The 18,771-nt window shown below is 40.3% G+C and overlaps 1 protein-coding gene across 1 annotated transcript in view; it reads left to right on the forward strand.

Moving 5' to 3' along the window:
* csmd2 (CUB and Sushi multiple domains 2) overlaps window positions 1–18,771 on the forward strand; it is a 1,700,996-nt gene that overhangs the window by 1,311,459 nt on the left and 370,766 nt on the right. The window contains exons 23-25 of the mRNA XM_048558072.2: window positions 2,375–2,531; window positions 4,767–4,958; window positions 8,912–9,038. Coding sequence (XP_048414029.2) covers window positions 2,375–2,531; window positions 4,767–4,958; window positions 8,912–9,038 — 476 coding nt within the window. The remainder of the gene's footprint in view (window positions 1–2,374; window positions 2,532–4,766; window positions 4,959–8,911; window positions 9,039–18,771) is intronic.

Consider the following 18,771-nt stretch of genomic DNA (forward strand, 5'->3'; position numbering starts at 1 on the left):
CTATCCCCCCCCTACCTCCGCACCTATCTTCTTTTCTCTCCATCTTCGGTCCGCCTCCCCCTCCCTCCCTATTTATTCCAGTTCCCTTTCCCCATCCCCCTCTCTGATGAAGGGTCTAGGCCCGAAACGTCAGCTTTTGTGGTCCTGAGATGCTGCTTGGCCTGCTGTGTTCATCCAGCTCCACACTTTGTTATCTTAGATTAGAACTCCTTTGTAATTGTGCAAGTACAGAAAGATTTGCTTTTTATGAGTAAAGTGTATTTATGAACAGAAAAGTGTATCACACCAATCCCCATCGGAACACTTTAAGTGATATGACATAATGATCGATCAAAGTTGTACGTTTTGGGGAATGTCTTAAAGGAGGAAATTAAAGTCGTGAGCCAGCTGCCGGGGTGAGCAGGTCCAGAGTTGGGGCTTTAAACACACCTATGGTGGAGTGATTAATGTAAGGGCTGCACAAGAAACTAGAATTGAAGAAAGAAGGAGACCTTTAAGGGTTCCTGGGTAGGAGGAGATTGCAGAGATGCGGAGGAACAAAGTCGTGGAATGATTTGAAAACAAGCATGAGCAATTCAAAATCAAGATGTTATATGACTGGAAGCCAGTCTAGGTCAGTAACATGGAGCTGCTGGGGAAATTGGACTTGAGGTGAGTCTAATCATGGGCAGCAGTTTTTTTGGTGACCTCAAGTTTCTGAAGATTAGACTGTGGTGGAAGAGACAGCAGTGCTTTGGAATAATCCATTCTCAAGATCATACACTCGCATCAAACCTTTCTAAGTCAAATAAAGCTAAGTATGATTTTAAACTGTAGTGGTACCATGTTAAGATACACCACTTTTCAAAATTGGAATATGATGCATTATTTCAGTTACAAATTCATAGCTCTGAAAATATGTCAAATATGCAAGGTTGATTTCAATTTCCTTTGTAAGAGCAGAGACATTGTATGACTGAGGTTATAGACAATAGACAATAGGTACAGGAGTAGGCCATTCGGCCCTTCGAGCCAGCACCACCATTCATTATGATCATGGCTGATCATCCACAATCAGTATCCTGTTCCTGCCTTATCCCCATAACCATTGATTCCACTATCTTTAAGAGCTCTATCTATCTCTTTCTTGAAACTATCCAGAGACTTGGCCTCTACTGCCTGCTGGGGCAGAGCATTCCATATATCCACCACTCTATGGGTGAAGAAGTTTCTCCTCAACTCTGTTCTAAATGGCCTACCCCTTATTTTTAAACTGTGTCTTCTGGTTTCTGGACTCCCCCATCAACGGAAACATACTTCCTGCCTCAAGATTGTCCAATCCCTTAATAATCTTATACTTCAGATAAGATCAGATCCCCTCTCATCCTCCTGAACTCAAGTGTAGACAAGCCCAGTCATAGAGCTGTAAAACATGGAAACAGACCCTTTGGTCCAACTCATGCATGGTGACCCGATGTCCTAAATTAATCTAGTCTGGTTTGCTAACATTTGGCCCATATCTCTCTAAAACCTTCATATTCATATGCCCATCCTGAAACCTTTTAAATGTTGTCATTGTACCAGCTTCTACCACTTCCGCTGACAGCTCATTCCAAACACACAACACCCTCTTTGCAAAAATTTGCCCTTGGGACCCTTTTAAATCTTTCCCCTCTTAACTTAAACCCATGTCCTCTAGTTCTGGACTCCCCTACTTCCCCTCATTATTATGTGGAAAAGACCTTGACTGTTCACCCCATCCATGCCCCTCATGATTTTATAAACCTCTTTAAGGTCACCCCTCAGCCTCTGACAATCCAGAAATAATAGCCCCAGCCTATCCAGCCTCTCCCAATAGCTTAAACCTTCCAATCCTGGCATCATCCCTTTCAAGTTAAACAACATCTTTAATACAGGAGAGAGACCAGAATTGAATGCAGTATTCCAAAAGTGGCCTAACCAATGTCCTCTACAGCCACAACATGAACTCCCAACTCCAATACTCAATGTTCTGATAAAGGCAAGTGTGCCAAACACCACCTTCACTGTTTAATCTACCTGTGTTTTTCAGATCCAATTTCTGGAAGATCATCTGTGTAAAGCTCATTGTAACATTGTCAATATTAGCCATTGTGCCTGACATGAGCTTCTGAAGGTATCACTGGGCCATGGTAGACGTTATTTTGATTGCAATCAAAGCTTCAAACCTGTTTAACCAATTGTCCTCTGATTGTCACCCTAGTGATGTGAGGGGAAGATTTGTTTCATACAGTTTGTACAATGATACTGTAAACGGAGGTACTCAATTTAGAGGTTCACGTGAGAAGTAAATTGCTGCTGTCATATTCTCTTTTTTTTGCATCTTACAATAATGTTCCTTTTCTTGGATTTCCAGATTTTTGATGGTAAGGACAGCTCCTCTAGATTGCTTGGTACCTTCACCGGATCACAGATGCTGAATATCATTCTGAACAGTACATCAAACAGCATGTGGCTTGAGTTCATCACAAATGCAGAGAACACCAGCAAGGGATTTGAACTCCTTTTTTCGAGTAAGTGTCAGATTAAGGATAGTCAAGAAACCGTGTTAAGTTGGGTTCTGCAGGTTCAAGTAATTTAAAAGATAATTCTTGCATCATTGCAATGATGAGCTACTTGCAGATACTGAATGTTATTGATCCTTTAAAGCAGTGAATCTTCAGCTCTTAACACAATGAATTTTCTTTCTTTGGATGATTATTGAGGTGAAAGATGTCATTGCTGGGAAACAACTTTTTATTTTTAGCTTTCAATGTTATTATGTACTCGCTAGTCAAACAATGCAGGGACATGTCAGATATTGACTCCCTTTCTCAGCATTATGCTTCAAATTTTCCTATCTGAATACTCAGGTCAGACTTGAGGCAGAAGATCAGAGGGTGAGGTTGTATTAAGTTTTAGATGAGGGAAGTATTTTGTACCTGGAGGCATGAAACGGGCAGTAGGGCATGGATTTTGTTCCATCCAAAGCTAACTTTGGGTTCAGTGGGCAATTGAGATGGATCTATCACAAGGCCTGCATGTTCATTTTAGCAACCTAGTCCTGGTTATAACTGATTAGTTATTGCATAAACACAATAATGAAATGTTTATATTATTCCTTGCACAACCACCAGATATCTAAAAGTGCTTAAATCGACATTGTAATGTAGGAAATGTGACAGACAATTTGTACAGAGCAAGTTCCCAAAAACAATGATCAGCTAATCTGTTTTAAGGATGGTATTTGATCAGGGCCCAAGGATAAATCCACCGCCACTGTTAGGAATTGCATCATCCAATTTCTAATGTTGACTACCACAGACATCGCATGAAAAATTGTATGAAACTCTCATTGTATGTCTGCTTCATTGCCATATAAACTACCAACAGCTGATAATCTAAAAAGGGAAATGTCAAGTCTGTTGTGGGGACGTTGAGTCATAATACCAATGTGTTTAATTAATCTCAATCTTTCTCCATTGAGACCATTGAAAAGTATAAAAATTCTACCCTATATCTTCCCTAATTCTTTAGATGGAAATTCTTTAATAATTATTTAATTCTTAAAGTAATAATTCTTCAAATTAAACATACTCAAGGTATTACTGATATACAAATTGCAGGTAAGAATGCTCTTATAACTTTACGTTGAATTGAGGCCTCATTATGATGGAAAAGCAGAAGAACACATCTAACCCTTGGTACAGCAATCAGGAAAACATTCACAACAACAGCAGAACCATAAATAGTTTGAAAGAAGAGAATTGTCCTGACAATTTTCCCTGGAGCATCAGACACTGAGAAACCTTACAGAAGTTAATAAAATAGTGAGGGGCATTGATCGGGTGAAGAGCCAAAGTCTTTTCCCCAAGATAAGGGAGTCCAAAGCACGAGGGCATAGGTTTAAGGTGAGAGGGGGAAAGATTTAATAGGGACCTAAGGGACACCTTTTCCAAATGGAGGGTGCTTCATGTGTGGAATGAGCTGCCAGAGGAAGAGGTGGAGGCTGGTACATTGATGGGCATATGAGTAGGGTTGAGAGAATATGAGGCAAGTGCTGGTAAATGGGACTAGATTAATGTAGGACATCTGGTCGGCATGGACAATTTGGACCAATGCGCCTCTTTCCATGCTGTTCAGCTCTATGATTCTACACCTGCCAATTCTGTAAATTGAACCACAAAAAAAAATGCTGATAAATACGATCAGGTGCAATTCTACCTTTGCATCATGCAACCGAAAATTTCTGTCCCTTAATTGTTGCTTTCTGTTGTTGGGATATGCTGATTGTTTTGGAGTCACTGGTGCTGCTGTTGTAAACTTCACACTTTTAAAAACTTGTTCTTGATTGACTTTTGAGCAATTTTCAAATTTTCAGCTTTTGTGTTTATCATGTACAAGAGAGCCAGGTATTTACAGTTAGTGCAGCAGTTAGTAGTCGCAAGTGGTGTTTGATCCGTTATCCCTTCCGTTTCATGTGAACAAATTCCAGTTGAGTCAGCAACGATTTGACTCAACCGAGTCACTTCTTAGAACCTGGGAATATTTTGTAAAGTTGGACTTATAATGTATACTGACAGCGTCATCTTTCTTGTTATTAACTGTAGATCGTTACTGGATAAACTTGGAGAAATAATGGCATGGTAGTTAGACCAGCAAGGAGAACATTGTATTTTCACGGTTAAATCACACAAGCTAAACACTGATTATTTTTTTCCTACAAAAGTTACATTTTTAACACAAAATAATTTCCAATGTTTTGATAGGTTTTGAACTGATCAGGTGTGAAGATCCAGGGACCCCACAGTTTGGCTATAAGATCCAGGATGAGGGACACTTTGCAGGGACCACTGTTGTCTTTGATTGTAATCCAGGGTATATGTTACGTGGGAATTCTGTACTAACCTGCTTAACTGGAGATCGCAGGGCCTGGGACAATATGCTGCCTTCCTGTGTAGGTATGAAACCAGATTTCAGCAAACTATTTTCTAAAAGTAGATTATTTTGGCTGAATAATTTACTGTTCTGATTTTATATTCCTTTCCCTTCCCCAGGCTACAACTTTGTGTTGAAAAAATGACAGGTTTTTGATGAAAGGCTGTCTATTCTGTAAACACTGTTTTTCTTGTACCTGCATTGTCAGTGAACAAATCTGCAGAGACTGTCTGTTTTAGACTCTTTGAGAGCTGAATGTGGTCATGGCACCCATGAATTTAACACACAGTGTGGAATCTTCCATTTTCTTTTGGAGTTTTGCTGACATGCTTGTCAAGATACCTATGCTGACTCTCCAGAGGAATGCCTGCCATAACGTCTTCAAATCAGGCAGTATTGAGGGCAGTAGTAGGAATTCCTCAGAAATCAAGCCCCCAATTTTGGAGGTCCCGCCCAAAAGGAGCTGCCAGCCAATCAAAGGTTGGCAGTTTTGGCATTCAGCAGCACCACGGAGAGCACCGTGACTGCTGCTGGTTGTCAGGTGAGTGTTCTGCGGAAGAGAGTGGATTATCAGGAGGTTGGAAACAAGGCCAGGGGCAGATAGCTTTCAACACCTACCTTCCCTGATCCTATGTACAGTTCAGGAAATCCCCAGTACCCACTACTGATAGGCTAGGCCCACTGATTTACCAGTCTGGCGGGCCGCCTCACATTTGTCCCACTTGAGCTGAAGTGATAGCAGCCAATGTGGGACTAGGCCCTGGAAATGGTATTTAAGTGATCACTTAAGGACCTCAGTTGCCAGAGTGGGAAGATCAAGTGTGGGTTTTCCCACCCAGAACTTAATTCAGGATGGAAGCAGTGTTCTGGTACAATACCTTCCATCTCCATAATGTGACTTCTCATGTCCAGGCTCACTGCCTCAGAAATTGGATGATTCTGCCCACTGTTACACTGTGTAACTTTATATGTTGACAATAGGTATCATATTCCTATTTAATATACATTGCTGTAATGTTGGCTTTAGCTCCCTGAATATCTGTTAAAATCCTTGCCTGGAAAGAATCTATTTAATCTTTGACCTTTTGTGGGGTTGGGGGTGGGAAGCTGTTGAAAACATACACTTCCCAAATTTGGAAAGAAAAATGCAGTACCACAACCAACACTAAGGTGTTACATCATTCATTGTTTATGTGATATATATTTCAATTTGGTAGAAAAGAAACCAAAAGTGTACTTGTAAAATTCTCAATTTTCCAATATCGTATGAGGTGAGTTGTTTATTCTGCCTCATTCTTTATACTTGCCATTGAAAATTACACTTAGAAATCTTCTGATCTGTTAGGTTTTTCACACTTTGCTTCTGTACTCTGGTATCTCCCTCTCTGAGATTTTTAACTAACCTGTTCAAACATGGCATCATATACATCTGCGACAGGGAGACTTGAACCCAGACCTTCCCATCCAGAGGTAGGAGCACTTCCGCTTCACCACCCTTTGTCTATCACTGATTCTTCAGCGATAATCTTGGTTGAGAAGTGTAACAAATTATAATTCAGACTGTGAACAACAGATATACTAGATCAGTGGTTGGCATATTTTGTTTTACAGAAATATGAAGACCGACAGTTTGGAAGTAAAAAGTGCATAAAAGTAGAAGGCAGTAATTGATCAGATTTTAAACCATCTGAGATGCACTTGTCTGAGGGGGATAGACTAGGCATTGCTTTAACAACTTTTCTGAAAGAGGGTATGTTTCACAGTGCCACATTCCTTTGCCACTGTTTCGTAACAATGGTACGAGCAGAGTGAAGGAATAACTTCATGGGAACCAGCTCTAGTGTAGAGAAACTTCTAATTCATTGCCAAAGCCAACACAAAATTGGCTGAATGATATAAATCATCAAATTTATATGCAACTTCAAGAATGGAAAGATAAATTCCATCAATGGAGGAATTGACTCTCACTATTTTAATTTTCTTTTTACATTGGATATAAAACCACCTACTGCATGTGGAACCAAGATTTAATTGTTTTACGAACACTTTAGCCAAGATGACAGATATTTTATTTGATGACAATTTATCCAGGTAATGGATTTCAAATGTAAATAAAGCTTCATTTAAATCAATGCAGCTGTAGCTTTCGCATATCTCTTAGTTCTTTCTTAACACAACAAATTTATCCATCCAAGAGAATCCCATCAGATTTTAAGAACATGTTTAACTCTACATCATTGTTTTAATTTGTCATTTTAATTTCTTATTTTGTGTTGTTGAATTATTAATCAGTGCCAAGTTGGCTAAACTGTTTTGAAAACTATGACCTTGCTTCCTGAACGCAAAATAAATGACGGTGAGAAGGTCTTTGGGCACAAAAGACTGCTGTGCTGTCCCATACAATCAAGGCTGACCGTTGGCCTCAACTCCATCTTCTCATCCAAGTACAATCTCCCTTGAATCCTTTAAAGTCCAAGAATGCATTTATCACAGTTTTGAAGGTGCTCAACAATTGAATATCTAGAGTTGAGAATTCACAACGGTCTGAGTAAAACTAAACCCTCAATCTACCCTTTATTCTGAGTCTAGGTCCCCCAGTCCTGGAGTCTTCAGATAGGGGGAACACTATCTTAGCATTTAACCTGATTGGAGTTTCAAAGCTATAATGAAATGGGCAAATATTACCCAGCAGCTTCTAAGTCATATACAGTTGCATCTGGATTTTCTTACTATCTGAGGAGAATGTGGGAGTTGATATTGCTGCTTTTTGTAGGTTGTAGCTGACATTGAGGCCTGGTGGAGCAATCATCTTTTTTATTTAAGGTCCTTATTTCTGACTTCAGAGGTCTTCTAATTCACCGTTGAGTCTTCTCTGTGCCTCTGGATATTTTGTCATGTTGCTTTTGTATTTCCAAGACAACCAGCATCACCAATACACATGGTGAACGTTCAGAATGAGCAAGGAACAAGTCAAATGAAAGGATCTTGAACCTCTCACTTGTTTACCTTTTCCCACTACTCTCTCACCCAAGGGTAATCTTGTATTTAAAATCCAAAAGATGACCTGTGATTTCTGTGCTCTTGTTCCTTTTCTTGCTAAGCAATGATTGATGTATGGAAATACTTTTGCATTGGTGGAAATCATTGCCACAGAAGGCTGTTGAGGCCCAGTCACTTCATGTATTTAAGACAGAGATAGATACTTGCTTGATTAGTAAGGGGATTGAAAGTTACTGAAAGAAGGAAGGAGAGTGGGGTTTAGAAATATATCAGTTCTGATCAAATAGTGGAGCAGACTTGATGGGCTGAATGACCTAAATATGCTTTGATATCTTGTGGTTTTATAGATCTGTTGAGTGCAGTAGACAACAGACTAAAGGCTGAGAGACCGTACCATGGTCAGAGGCTACAATATTGCATCATAAGTTTCTTAATAAGTAATTCATTGATTCCTTTGGAGATGAGTTAATCTAAAAACAATTTACTGAATTAACTTTAACATGTTATTTCACAACTCCCTCTGATCAAGGAAAGCAGATGCCTCCATTTCTGAAGTCATAAAATTGAACTCGAAGATTATCTGAAAATCAAGGTTGTATTGGTTCAGACCATCTTCCTGTGCTGGAATTAAAGTATATGTCAGGTTTTCTTATTTTGAAAACTAGAACAATTACTTGACACTTCAAGTTTTGAAAGGCAACTCAATGACTGCTCTAGAAAACAGAATTAATTGTATCTCTGGTACAACAAGAATTATAATTACAGATACTACATTTATAATTATAATTTAGCAGCTCTGTATGACTATTTTTTTTCACTGATGTTTCAATTAAACCAAATCAATTGACTCCTCCTTAACGTTCTTTAGTGTTATTTCTCTGATGCTTTCTGCAGTTCCTCCCTGTTGTAACTTTTATTAGCAGTGTTCACTTTTGTGCACGAATCATTCAAACATTGTTTTCTCAAATATTTCCAGCTGAGTGTGGAGGTCACATCATCGGAGAAACTTCTGGAAGAATCTTTTCACCTGGGTACCCAGCACCATATGACCATAATCTTCATTGCACCTGGTCTGTGGAAGCAGACCCTGGCAGTACAATTAGGTAAGAAAACCATTCCAGCTACCACAAAGAAATCTTAATTAAAAATTACTTTGTGGGAATATAATCCAAAAGCTTTTGTGCATTTTCGAAATGCTTTGAAAGTTGCAGTTAGGAGCAAATATTAGCCCTCATTTATGACAACATTAAATGTGATTTGCATGTACATTGTTACAAGAAGCAGATATGTATTATCCCTTGAAGTTGTGATTGAATGAATAACTTTTAGCTGAAATATGTCTTACTGGCAATCCCAGAATGCGTTTTGGGGGAAAAAAGCACCACATCCAACCAGCCCTTAAATATTGTTTAGAAATAAATTGGGCTGTGTTCGCTATCAAATTGTGTGGGATTAACATTCAATATGTGTAAGAGTTAATTATGTTACACTAACAAATCACTTTGAAAATAGAACAGGAGTTTGCACAAGACCCTTTACAATCTGAGTGATCCAGTGGTGAGGGGCAGGGGTACAGTGGAGAAAGATGAGATCCAAAATTGAGACAGCAATTTCTCATACTAAGTGTGAGACAATGTCTTCCTTTGGGAAGATCACACCCATTCTTTGCAACTTTGAGAGTGATGTAGGATGGAAAGAGGTAGAAAAGGCTGAAGTCAATTGTAACAATTTTGTTTTGTTAGTTGAGCTTGTTTGTATTGTTGAATCATTCTGTCATATCTCATATATTCGCGAGGGGAAATTACGAAAGTAGCCATTAAATTTATTTCAGTATTCAGTAAGAACATTTTTGAACTGCATAAATGTTCCACTTTGCTGCCTTTGCTCTAAATATCTTTATCTTTAAGCACATATTGGCTTTAGTTCTTGTAAGCTTTGATTGTCATAGTATTTACTGTCTTTTGAGTTGGAGAGTTACAAAGTTTTACCGATAAGGGAAAGCTTTTCTGCCTGTGAAGTAACTTGTAGGTTTTTAACGACAGATGCAACACTGAGGAAGAATGGCATTTCTGTAGTGCCATTTATTGACCCCCAACAACACTAACTGTTAAAACAGGAGCAAAAACAAAGTCGCTGGAAAAGTTCAGCATGTCTGGCAGTATCTGTGAAGGAGAAAACAGAGTTAATGTTTCAGGTCCGTTGGCCCTTCCTCACAAACTGTTGTTGCAACCCTACAGGGAGGCAGTCATATAGTTGTACCACTGATCTAATATTTTACAGACACAGAATAATGTTCTGGGCACATGGCAGAAGGTGAAATTTCAATTCACTGATAATCTGGAAGGTGACCAATGTTAATTGTCATTTTTTAAAAAAAAGTCTGGATTTACTGATGTCTTTTGAGGAAGGAAGTGTGCCGTCCTTGTGTGGTTTTGTCGACATATGATTCCATATCCACAGCATTGCGGTTGATTCTGAATTGGCCAAGTGTGACCCTGCATTTCAAGGCAATCAAGGGTGTGCTAGACATGCTGGTCTAGCCAATGACATCAGCACCCCACAAACCAATGAAGCAAATGTATTTTTGAAGTGCAGTCAGTAGTGTCATTCAGGAAGTGCAGCAGCCAATTTGTGTAAAGCCAGCTGTCACAGGGTAATTCATTCCAGTGGAGTTAATTCAGGAATCAGCGCTGATTTGGAAACTGGATGCCTCTTCTGCTCTTCTTTATAATAAAGCCATGACATATTTTACACACACCTGTTAATGCAAACTGTACCTTTGTTTAACACTCTATTCAAAAGGTCTCTCCAGAGTGCATACCTCTTCCTCACTATGTCAATCTATGTTTTTATATTCAAGTCTTTCATTTAGGATTTTCACATGTCAGCTTCTGACTCAGGTGAGAATACTATCTATTTGAACGGTGGCTGACGCTGAGCAAATGGGTGAGGATAGAAGTTAAGGGATCAGAAAGTCTTTGACTTACAAAAGGCTGAACTTTAAACTTGGTCACCTTAAATCTGGCCTCATAAGGGCAGTAATCAGGATGGTCACAATGCACACCTGATATCATCAGCAATCGATTCATTTTTCTGAATATCTTTCAGTGAATAACCTCTCTCCACCTAAAGCATGTATGAAAATCTTTGATTCTTTTTCTGTCTGATAATGATCTGTGATGTGAACCAAGAAAGCCGTTAGTATCACTTAGAACTCACAGGATAAACGTGATGTGCAGCTAAATTGTCAGGTGGAGGGTGATCATCATAGAATTCCGACTGTGTGGAAGCAGGTCATTCGGCCCACGTCAACCCTCTGAAGACCAACATGGGCAGATCCACCCTGTAGCCTATAAACCTGCATATCCCAAGGCTAATTCACCTCGACTGCACATCCCTGAGCACTACTGGCAATTTCGCATGGTCAACCCACCTCGCACGCACATTTTCGGACTGTGGGAGGAAACCGGAGCACTCAGAGGAAACCCACACAGACACAGGGAGAATGTACAAACTCCAGACAGACAGTCCCCCAAGACAGGGATTGATCCTGGGTCCTTTGCACTGTGAAGCAGCAGTGCTAACCACTGAGCCACCATGTTGCCTGTAATACTGAGATTGGTCTTCTGAATGGGATTAATTAAAACATTTGTTTGACCACATTTGTGTTAAGAGTCACTCCAGGCTTAATGCAATGAAAATTCATTACAAAATTAATGAGATACATACAACTGAGTCAATAGACATGCTGAGAAGCAATTTAAATACGCTGGTGAAAACATGGTTTAAATTCTTTCAGACAAGAAAGCTCTGAAAGAACAAGAAGTGGATTTGTTTAATAATGGTATACTGCCTCTTAGATACATTAGAGCTGAGATTATTCAGCAAACCATTAAGGTGCAATGAACAGTCACTTTTCAAGTTTGTAAGTCATTTCTATTCTTCCCCTCTGCTCTAAGCTATGCACGATTCTCTCGTTACGAGGCTGGGAATTCATCATTGAGATAGTTGTGGGAAGGCATGAAGCTACAAAATAATGTTCAATTCCATACCTCCCTTTAGTCTTGCTCTTGTCAACATTATGACATTTTTTGGGGAGTTAAAGGCTTTCATCTAAACTGCACAACAATGGGACATAGAACACAGGATAGATCAGGCCAATCAGCCCCTCAGGCCCATTTGTCCACCCTTGACCCATAACCCAAACGCCAGGCATAAGCAGCAACTTCTGTTTTGATAACCTCCTGAGGTTAATTACTTATCCTAACTTTTTAAGATTATATCCCTTTGTTCTGCATTTCCCAACTAGAGGAGTTTTTTTTCTCTGTGTGGCTGTGTCAACACTCGATTGTCTGAAATACAAGAGTTAAATTGTTCCTAATTAGAATGCCTAAAAAATCCTGGTCAGAATATCCCAGCATACTTTCCATCTGCTTTTTGATTAAGGGGACGAAAATGGAAAGAAGATTAGAAGTTTTTTTTTCTTTCTTTGACTTAAATTTATAAAGATAGCTGAATCATAAGAATCAAATGCAGGGGTAAGGAGACAGCTGCGGGCCAGATTTAGCAATCAGAGGCAGGAATCAGGAGATGCGATGTCACAGTGCCACCTCTGTCACCAGGCGAAGAAATGAGATTTTAGTTTACCCAGCGGCAGACCTCACTTTGTACCAGAGTCGGGTCTGCAGTCCCAACAACTGACCTGTACTAGAAAACAGAAAGTCCACTTTGGCCACCATTTATGATCAAGCATTCTGATGATCCCCAATTAACGCAGGGAAGAGGTCTGAGCTTTATGTCATTTAAAAATGGATGTCTGTGATTCCGGGCATGGAAGAGGGGCCAGTCAAAATCCCTGCTTGCTCAAAATGCAACCCTTCAATGAAATTGACCCCTTTGTCTACCTGCTCCCTTACTCAGCTCTTTTATTGCTAAATTTTCTCCATTGTCATTGTTAAAAACCCTCTAATTCAGGTCTTCTGTCCCACCTCAGTGGTTCTTCCCAATACTTATCACTCGACAGAGTCAAGGAGGGCTTCTGAAACCCACCCGCCCAGTACAAATACCACAGGGTTTGCCCCTGGGTCTTGGATAGAGTGAGCAGTCTACCTGTCCTACAACATACAAAATGACTGGCAGTAGAAACTGAGCCCGGACTCTGTGCCACTTGGCAGGCATTTCCTCGTCTTCATGCCTCCTTTTGGTCCCAATTTGGAACCACAAAATCTAGCCCCACATATATCAACAAGAGATTGTTTCATTGTAAGCACATTCTGCTACAATTGAAGAGCCTGTAAATTGTCTAGACTCAAATAAATACAAGTCAAGATTCCACAGCGTACCCTTATAATTCATCTTGGTGACTCTGTGTAGTAGCACCTTGCCTTACAGATTTGTGTCATGTTAATGATAATAGTTTAATAATCAGTCACTTGTTAGTGATTGGTTAGCTCAGGTGGGTAGTATAGTTAAAATTGTAAAATATATTACAAGTCATGAAGCACAGCAACTTATTTCTGTTTATGGAGCTTGCAGACTGTAAAGTTGCAGATGAACTGCCAGACAGTGTTGCAACATTGTGTATCGTTAATACATGAAGTTCTTAGGGGTGAACTCTTTTAAAAGCAAGATACATGTATTATAAGCTGCAATTGGGTGAAATGATGGTATAGCGGTAACATCACTGGACTGGTTAATCAGAATCCCAGGCTTATCTTCCAGGATCATCTGTTCAAATCCTGCCATGGGAGCTAATAAAATTTGAATTCTGTTTATGGAAAATATGGACGCTAGCCAAAAGGTGACAATATAACCATTGTCAGTTGTCACAATTAGATCACTAATGCCCTTTCGGGAATGAAGTCAGCCATCCTTACATGGTCAGAGCAAATTGCTGCAGATACTGGAATCTGTACTGAAAACAAAAAAAAGTGCTGGCAATCACAGAGGGTCAGGCAGCTACCATGAAGACAGAGCAAGCTAATGTTTTGAGTCTTGATGACTGTTCATCAGAGCTGACTAGCTGACTTTACCTGCTTCTGCCTACAAGTGACTCCAGACTCACAATGATGTGGTTGACTATCAATTCTCCCTGAAATTACCTCACCAAGCCCTTCAGGTCAAGGAACAACGAAGGATAGATAAATGTGACCCAGCCAGTGACACCCATATCTCATGAAAGACTCCTTAAAAGTGGCCAAAATTGAATGCAGGCTCAGATCTATTGGGACCAAATTTGTGTAGAAGTGAAACATCATATGTAGTCTAATTCCAATGAACTAAAATCCAACATTCCATTAAGCTGTTTTGATTACTTTAGCCCAATTAACAAATAGGATATTCTGCTTCCAGAACTGGTGAACTTGGGGGTGAGAAGGTGGTTTGGTGGAGTACCAAAACTCTGGCACTTCCTCACCACACCTGAATTAAGTTCTTGGCAGGAGTACACATGGTTTACTTGCCGTGCTGCCAATGGAAACACTTGAATGGCAAATTAAAAACTATTAAGTGCGTCAGCCTGCCAGCTCATGTCTGTCTTTTTCCAACTCCACAGGCAGCAAGCAAGATCCACTATGCTGCCACAAGTTTCCGCCCAATTCTTGTTTAATAATGTGGATGGAAACAAATTGTGACAACAGTTTGCAATGCCTCGAGTTTTTAACTCCATGATTGATCGGTTGGTAGAAATTGTTGAAGTGGAGATACGGAGTTCCACAACATAAAAATACACGACTTGAAAAGGGCAGCGTCGAATATACTCAGTTCATCAGAGTGCATCGTTCTTGACCAAATCACAAAATAGGTTGTGGGTGAGATGGCCGTTGAGGGCATTGGAGAAATTGGTGGCCGAGTAATCCCTGAATTCACGCTCTGTTGCATGGCTTTGTAGCACAGAGCTAACAGCTGTTTTGGTACAGGTCATTGTCAATCACCAAAGCTGAAGGGTCTAGGCCCGAAACATCAGCTTTTGTGCTCCTAAGATGCTGCTTGGCCTGCTGTGTTCATCCAGCTTCGCACTTTGTTATCTCTGGCACAAACTATGTTGCCCCATTATATTCTGAAAACTTTTTGTCACCAACAAAAAAAGAACTAGAAATGGTCAGGAATATTTAAAACAGACCAAAGTATCTTGCAGTTGTGCAATACAGCACTTTAATCCCCCATGCCCATTAACTCTGTCATTCTCCACGTTTCAGTAATAGATCAAAAAATGCACCACGCTTAAACTGATAGATCATTGAATTTATCTTCAGCAAACATTTCTCTTCAGAATATGTTTGGTCACTTAATTGTTGATTGCAAGCCTAATGTGCATTTAGAATTCTGTTGCTGGATTGAAACGTTCGAATATCACAACCAGTTCAATTGACAGTTCAGGAGTTTGTTAAAATCTTCAACTGCCTGGCAGTGAAATGAAAGGCAACTACAGTTCACTTGTCAAATCAAGAAAAAATCCTGATTGCCATGATGTGGTAGAAAGCAGACCACGTAGGGGTGCTAACCATTCTGTACCCTGTTGTGCGTTAGATGTCACAGTACAGAAGATGTGCCAGCAGAAACCATGGGAGGGAATAAGCAGTTAGTTTGTCACAAGTCTCTCCTTGTCTACGAGGCATTACTGTCCAAAACCAGTCTATCCATTTGACGCATAGAGAATGTGAGACACAATGAATAAGATAAATTAAAACAACGTGATCGATCTTGTTGATTCAGATTTACAAAGAATTTTATATCTCGTAGCTAATTTATATTGCAAGTAGTCTTTACAGAACAATAATGACAGATTTTCATTCAGAGAGGTGAATTCACATGTAATAATAAAGCACTTAAAGCTGAGACTTTGAAATAGAGCCTAATGGCAAAATGTGCACATCCCCGCTTTGTTTACTATTGGTCAGCAACACTGAGCTCTGCCTTAGTAATTAGGTCTCTGGTACAGCATCTTATACAGTTCAAACATGTCACACCAATTTACTTGCTGTCATGTAAACAGTTTAACTATTGATAGTCTTTAACCCGAAGGAAACACTACCACACTCAGCAATTTCAATGTTTTTCCAATTAAGCTAATCGCATCACTGAACGACAAAGTGGTGGACAGTTATGTGGTGTGCTCCCCTGGTTCTAAATGGCTTTATGATGTTACCAGACTCTCTTAGCTCCCTGTGATGATGTATGGCCTGCTTTAACTGTCATAGTTGTATTTGAAACATTTTTGCTAATGCTTTTTAGTGATTAGTGATTCTTTAACTACTTCAGAATCTACATCTATGGTTATCTGAAAAATCTTAACTTAAGCCTACTCTTAGTATTGTAACAGATTGGTTAATTAGTGTGAAATGTTCTTTTCTATGTCTTAAGTGTAAATAGCTGTTGCTATATATTCTATCTCAGTCCAGTAACCTTGAGCCTATAGAGCTATTATTGTTCTACTTGTGGAGATTAATTAAGCAAATATTTCCCCCAAACTCCCTAATGACTTGTGGCCATGTTCTACTGCACTAGCCTCAGGCAGCTGCTAACCATTTTGTGCTGCTTCAACATGGGCCTCCCTAGCAAGTATCAACCTGGGACAAGTTCACTTGGACTTATCAAGGGCCAATTTATTAACAGTAAGGAGTGGACTCGCACTCTAATTACGGATGGCCTCTTGAAGTTGGATGGATATGAAAATATTGTCCAGTGCTGACCTGTCCGCAGCTCCACAAACTGAAATGGGATGGACCTCAACATGGAAGCCGCTACCATTAATCATCACTCCATTGTTCATTCTCCTAAAGCCTGATTGTCAGATGACACAGCAATGCCACAACATAGTAGAAAGCAGACCTATGTAGGGGTGCCACCAAAGACAAGGCACAGGAGGGTGATGGAATGTTCTGCACTTGCCAGGTTGAGTGCAATTCTAATAACACTCAAGAAGCTTGAAACTATCCAGACTGAAGCAACCTTCTTGATCGCCATCACATTCACAAGCATTCACTCCCTCTATCATCAATGCTCAATAGCAGCAGTATGTGTCATCCACAAAATGCATTGCAGAAGTTCACCAAAACAAAGTTCACCAGAACCCTTCAAACACACAACTAGTTGAATCAAGAAAGATGGGACAGCATATCAATAGGAGCACCACCCCTTACAAGTTCCATTTCAAGCCACTCGCCATCCTGACTTGGAAATATATTGTTGTTCCTTCAGTGTCCCTCATAATCCTGGAACTCCTCTTGCTATCTACACCAAATAAACTGTTCTGGTTCAAGAGGCAGCTCACCACCACTTTCTGAGGGGCAACTCAGGATGGGCAATAAATGCTGGCCTAGCCAGTGATTACCAAAGTCCCAAGCACAAATAATAATTTTCTAAAAGCTCTTCATATGTAAGTGATGCTGATTGATTTGGTCCTGGATCCCTGGAAGCCTATCTTCTTGTCTGTTCCGCTTACCTCCAAGGCCACTTATGGAAGAAGAATTGAGATGACAGGAAGAAGAGGATGGAGTGATGAGTGGGAGGTAGTGGGTGACACAGGTGGCTGGGGATAGGTCTAAACCACTTCATAGTGGCAAGGTTGCTGGAAACTCTCTGTCAGTGTGACTGGGCCTTTTGAAATGTCAATCTATCAGCTACTGAAGAGCGAATTTTTTTCAGAAAGGGCGTGATGATTTCCAAATGTTCACACGGTGGCTGTTTGGTGCTGAGGAATTTAATCTTGGCACTACTTGCCGCTGTTCATCTCCATAATCTGAGTGAATTCCCTGTATTCAGTTTAGCAACTGATAGCTTATTTACCCCCTCTAGTTGCCTCCTGGGTGGGGACTATGATGCCCTGATCTTTTAACAGCAATCACATTGTTCACCAGAGTGCTACCTTTCTAAGATCCTGCTTTATCGTCTTCCGTCTTTCCATCTCCCCCAAGTATAATAGTCAACCAGCTAAAGTCACTGAGTAACAAAGTGGTTAGCATTTACACTCGGTAAACTTTCACACATTCAGGCACTGCCCACAAGAACTCTTGAAACTGAAAAATCGTAGTATTGTAGTTTATGGTTCTTGAGCAGGATTCAGGACTAGTTTTTAAGGCTGCATTAATGTTTGGAGAGTCAGAATCTACAACAACTTGTATTGAAATGATGCTTTTAACATGGTCAAACATGCCACGCACTTCACAGCAGTATTTTGTAGACAAATATTAAATTTTACTTATGGACCATCACGTAAGCCTGGCTTTTACAGCTCCTGTTTGAAGGTAGGGATCTTGAAAAATGCAATACATGGTGAAATAACTCCACAGAGCCCAGTATCTGGTCACGAAGCGTACCCCCCTTTATTTACATGTGCGCGGTACATGGACTCTGACCAGCTAGCTTAGAGCCAATCACTAGAGTAGTGAGAATCTCTGAGATTCATGTTTATATCTGTCAGCCAGGGCTCTCTAATTCATTAACAGTCCCAATCAGGGAACTCTCACTCAATGAGATCTGCCCGGCCCACGTTCCAATCACTAGGTCTATGTAAAACCTTTACACCCACTCTGGCCTGACTCCCTAGATAGAACATAGAACATAGAACATAGAACAGTACAGCACAGAACAGGCCCTTCAGCCCACAATGTTGTGCCGACCATTGATCCTCATGGATGCACCCTCAAATTTCTGTGACCATATGCATGTCCAGCAGTCTCTTAAATGACCCCAATGACCTTGCTTCCACAACTGCTGCTGGCAACGCATTCCATGCTCTCACAACTAGATGTAGTGAAGGAGTTAGATGGCCTGCTTGTCCTTGGGCCTGTCGTCCCAATTAATGAACCTTCGCCCCACTCCTGCCATTTTCTAACT

This window comes from Stegostoma tigrinum, chromosome 24, assembly GCF_030684315.1.
Source record: "Stegostoma tigrinum isolate sSteTig4 chromosome 24, sSteTig4.hap1, whole genome shotgun sequence".
Taxonomy (NCBI): domain Eukaryota; kingdom Metazoa; phylum Chordata; class Chondrichthyes; order Orectolobiformes; family Stegostomatidae; genus Stegostoma; species Stegostoma tigrinum.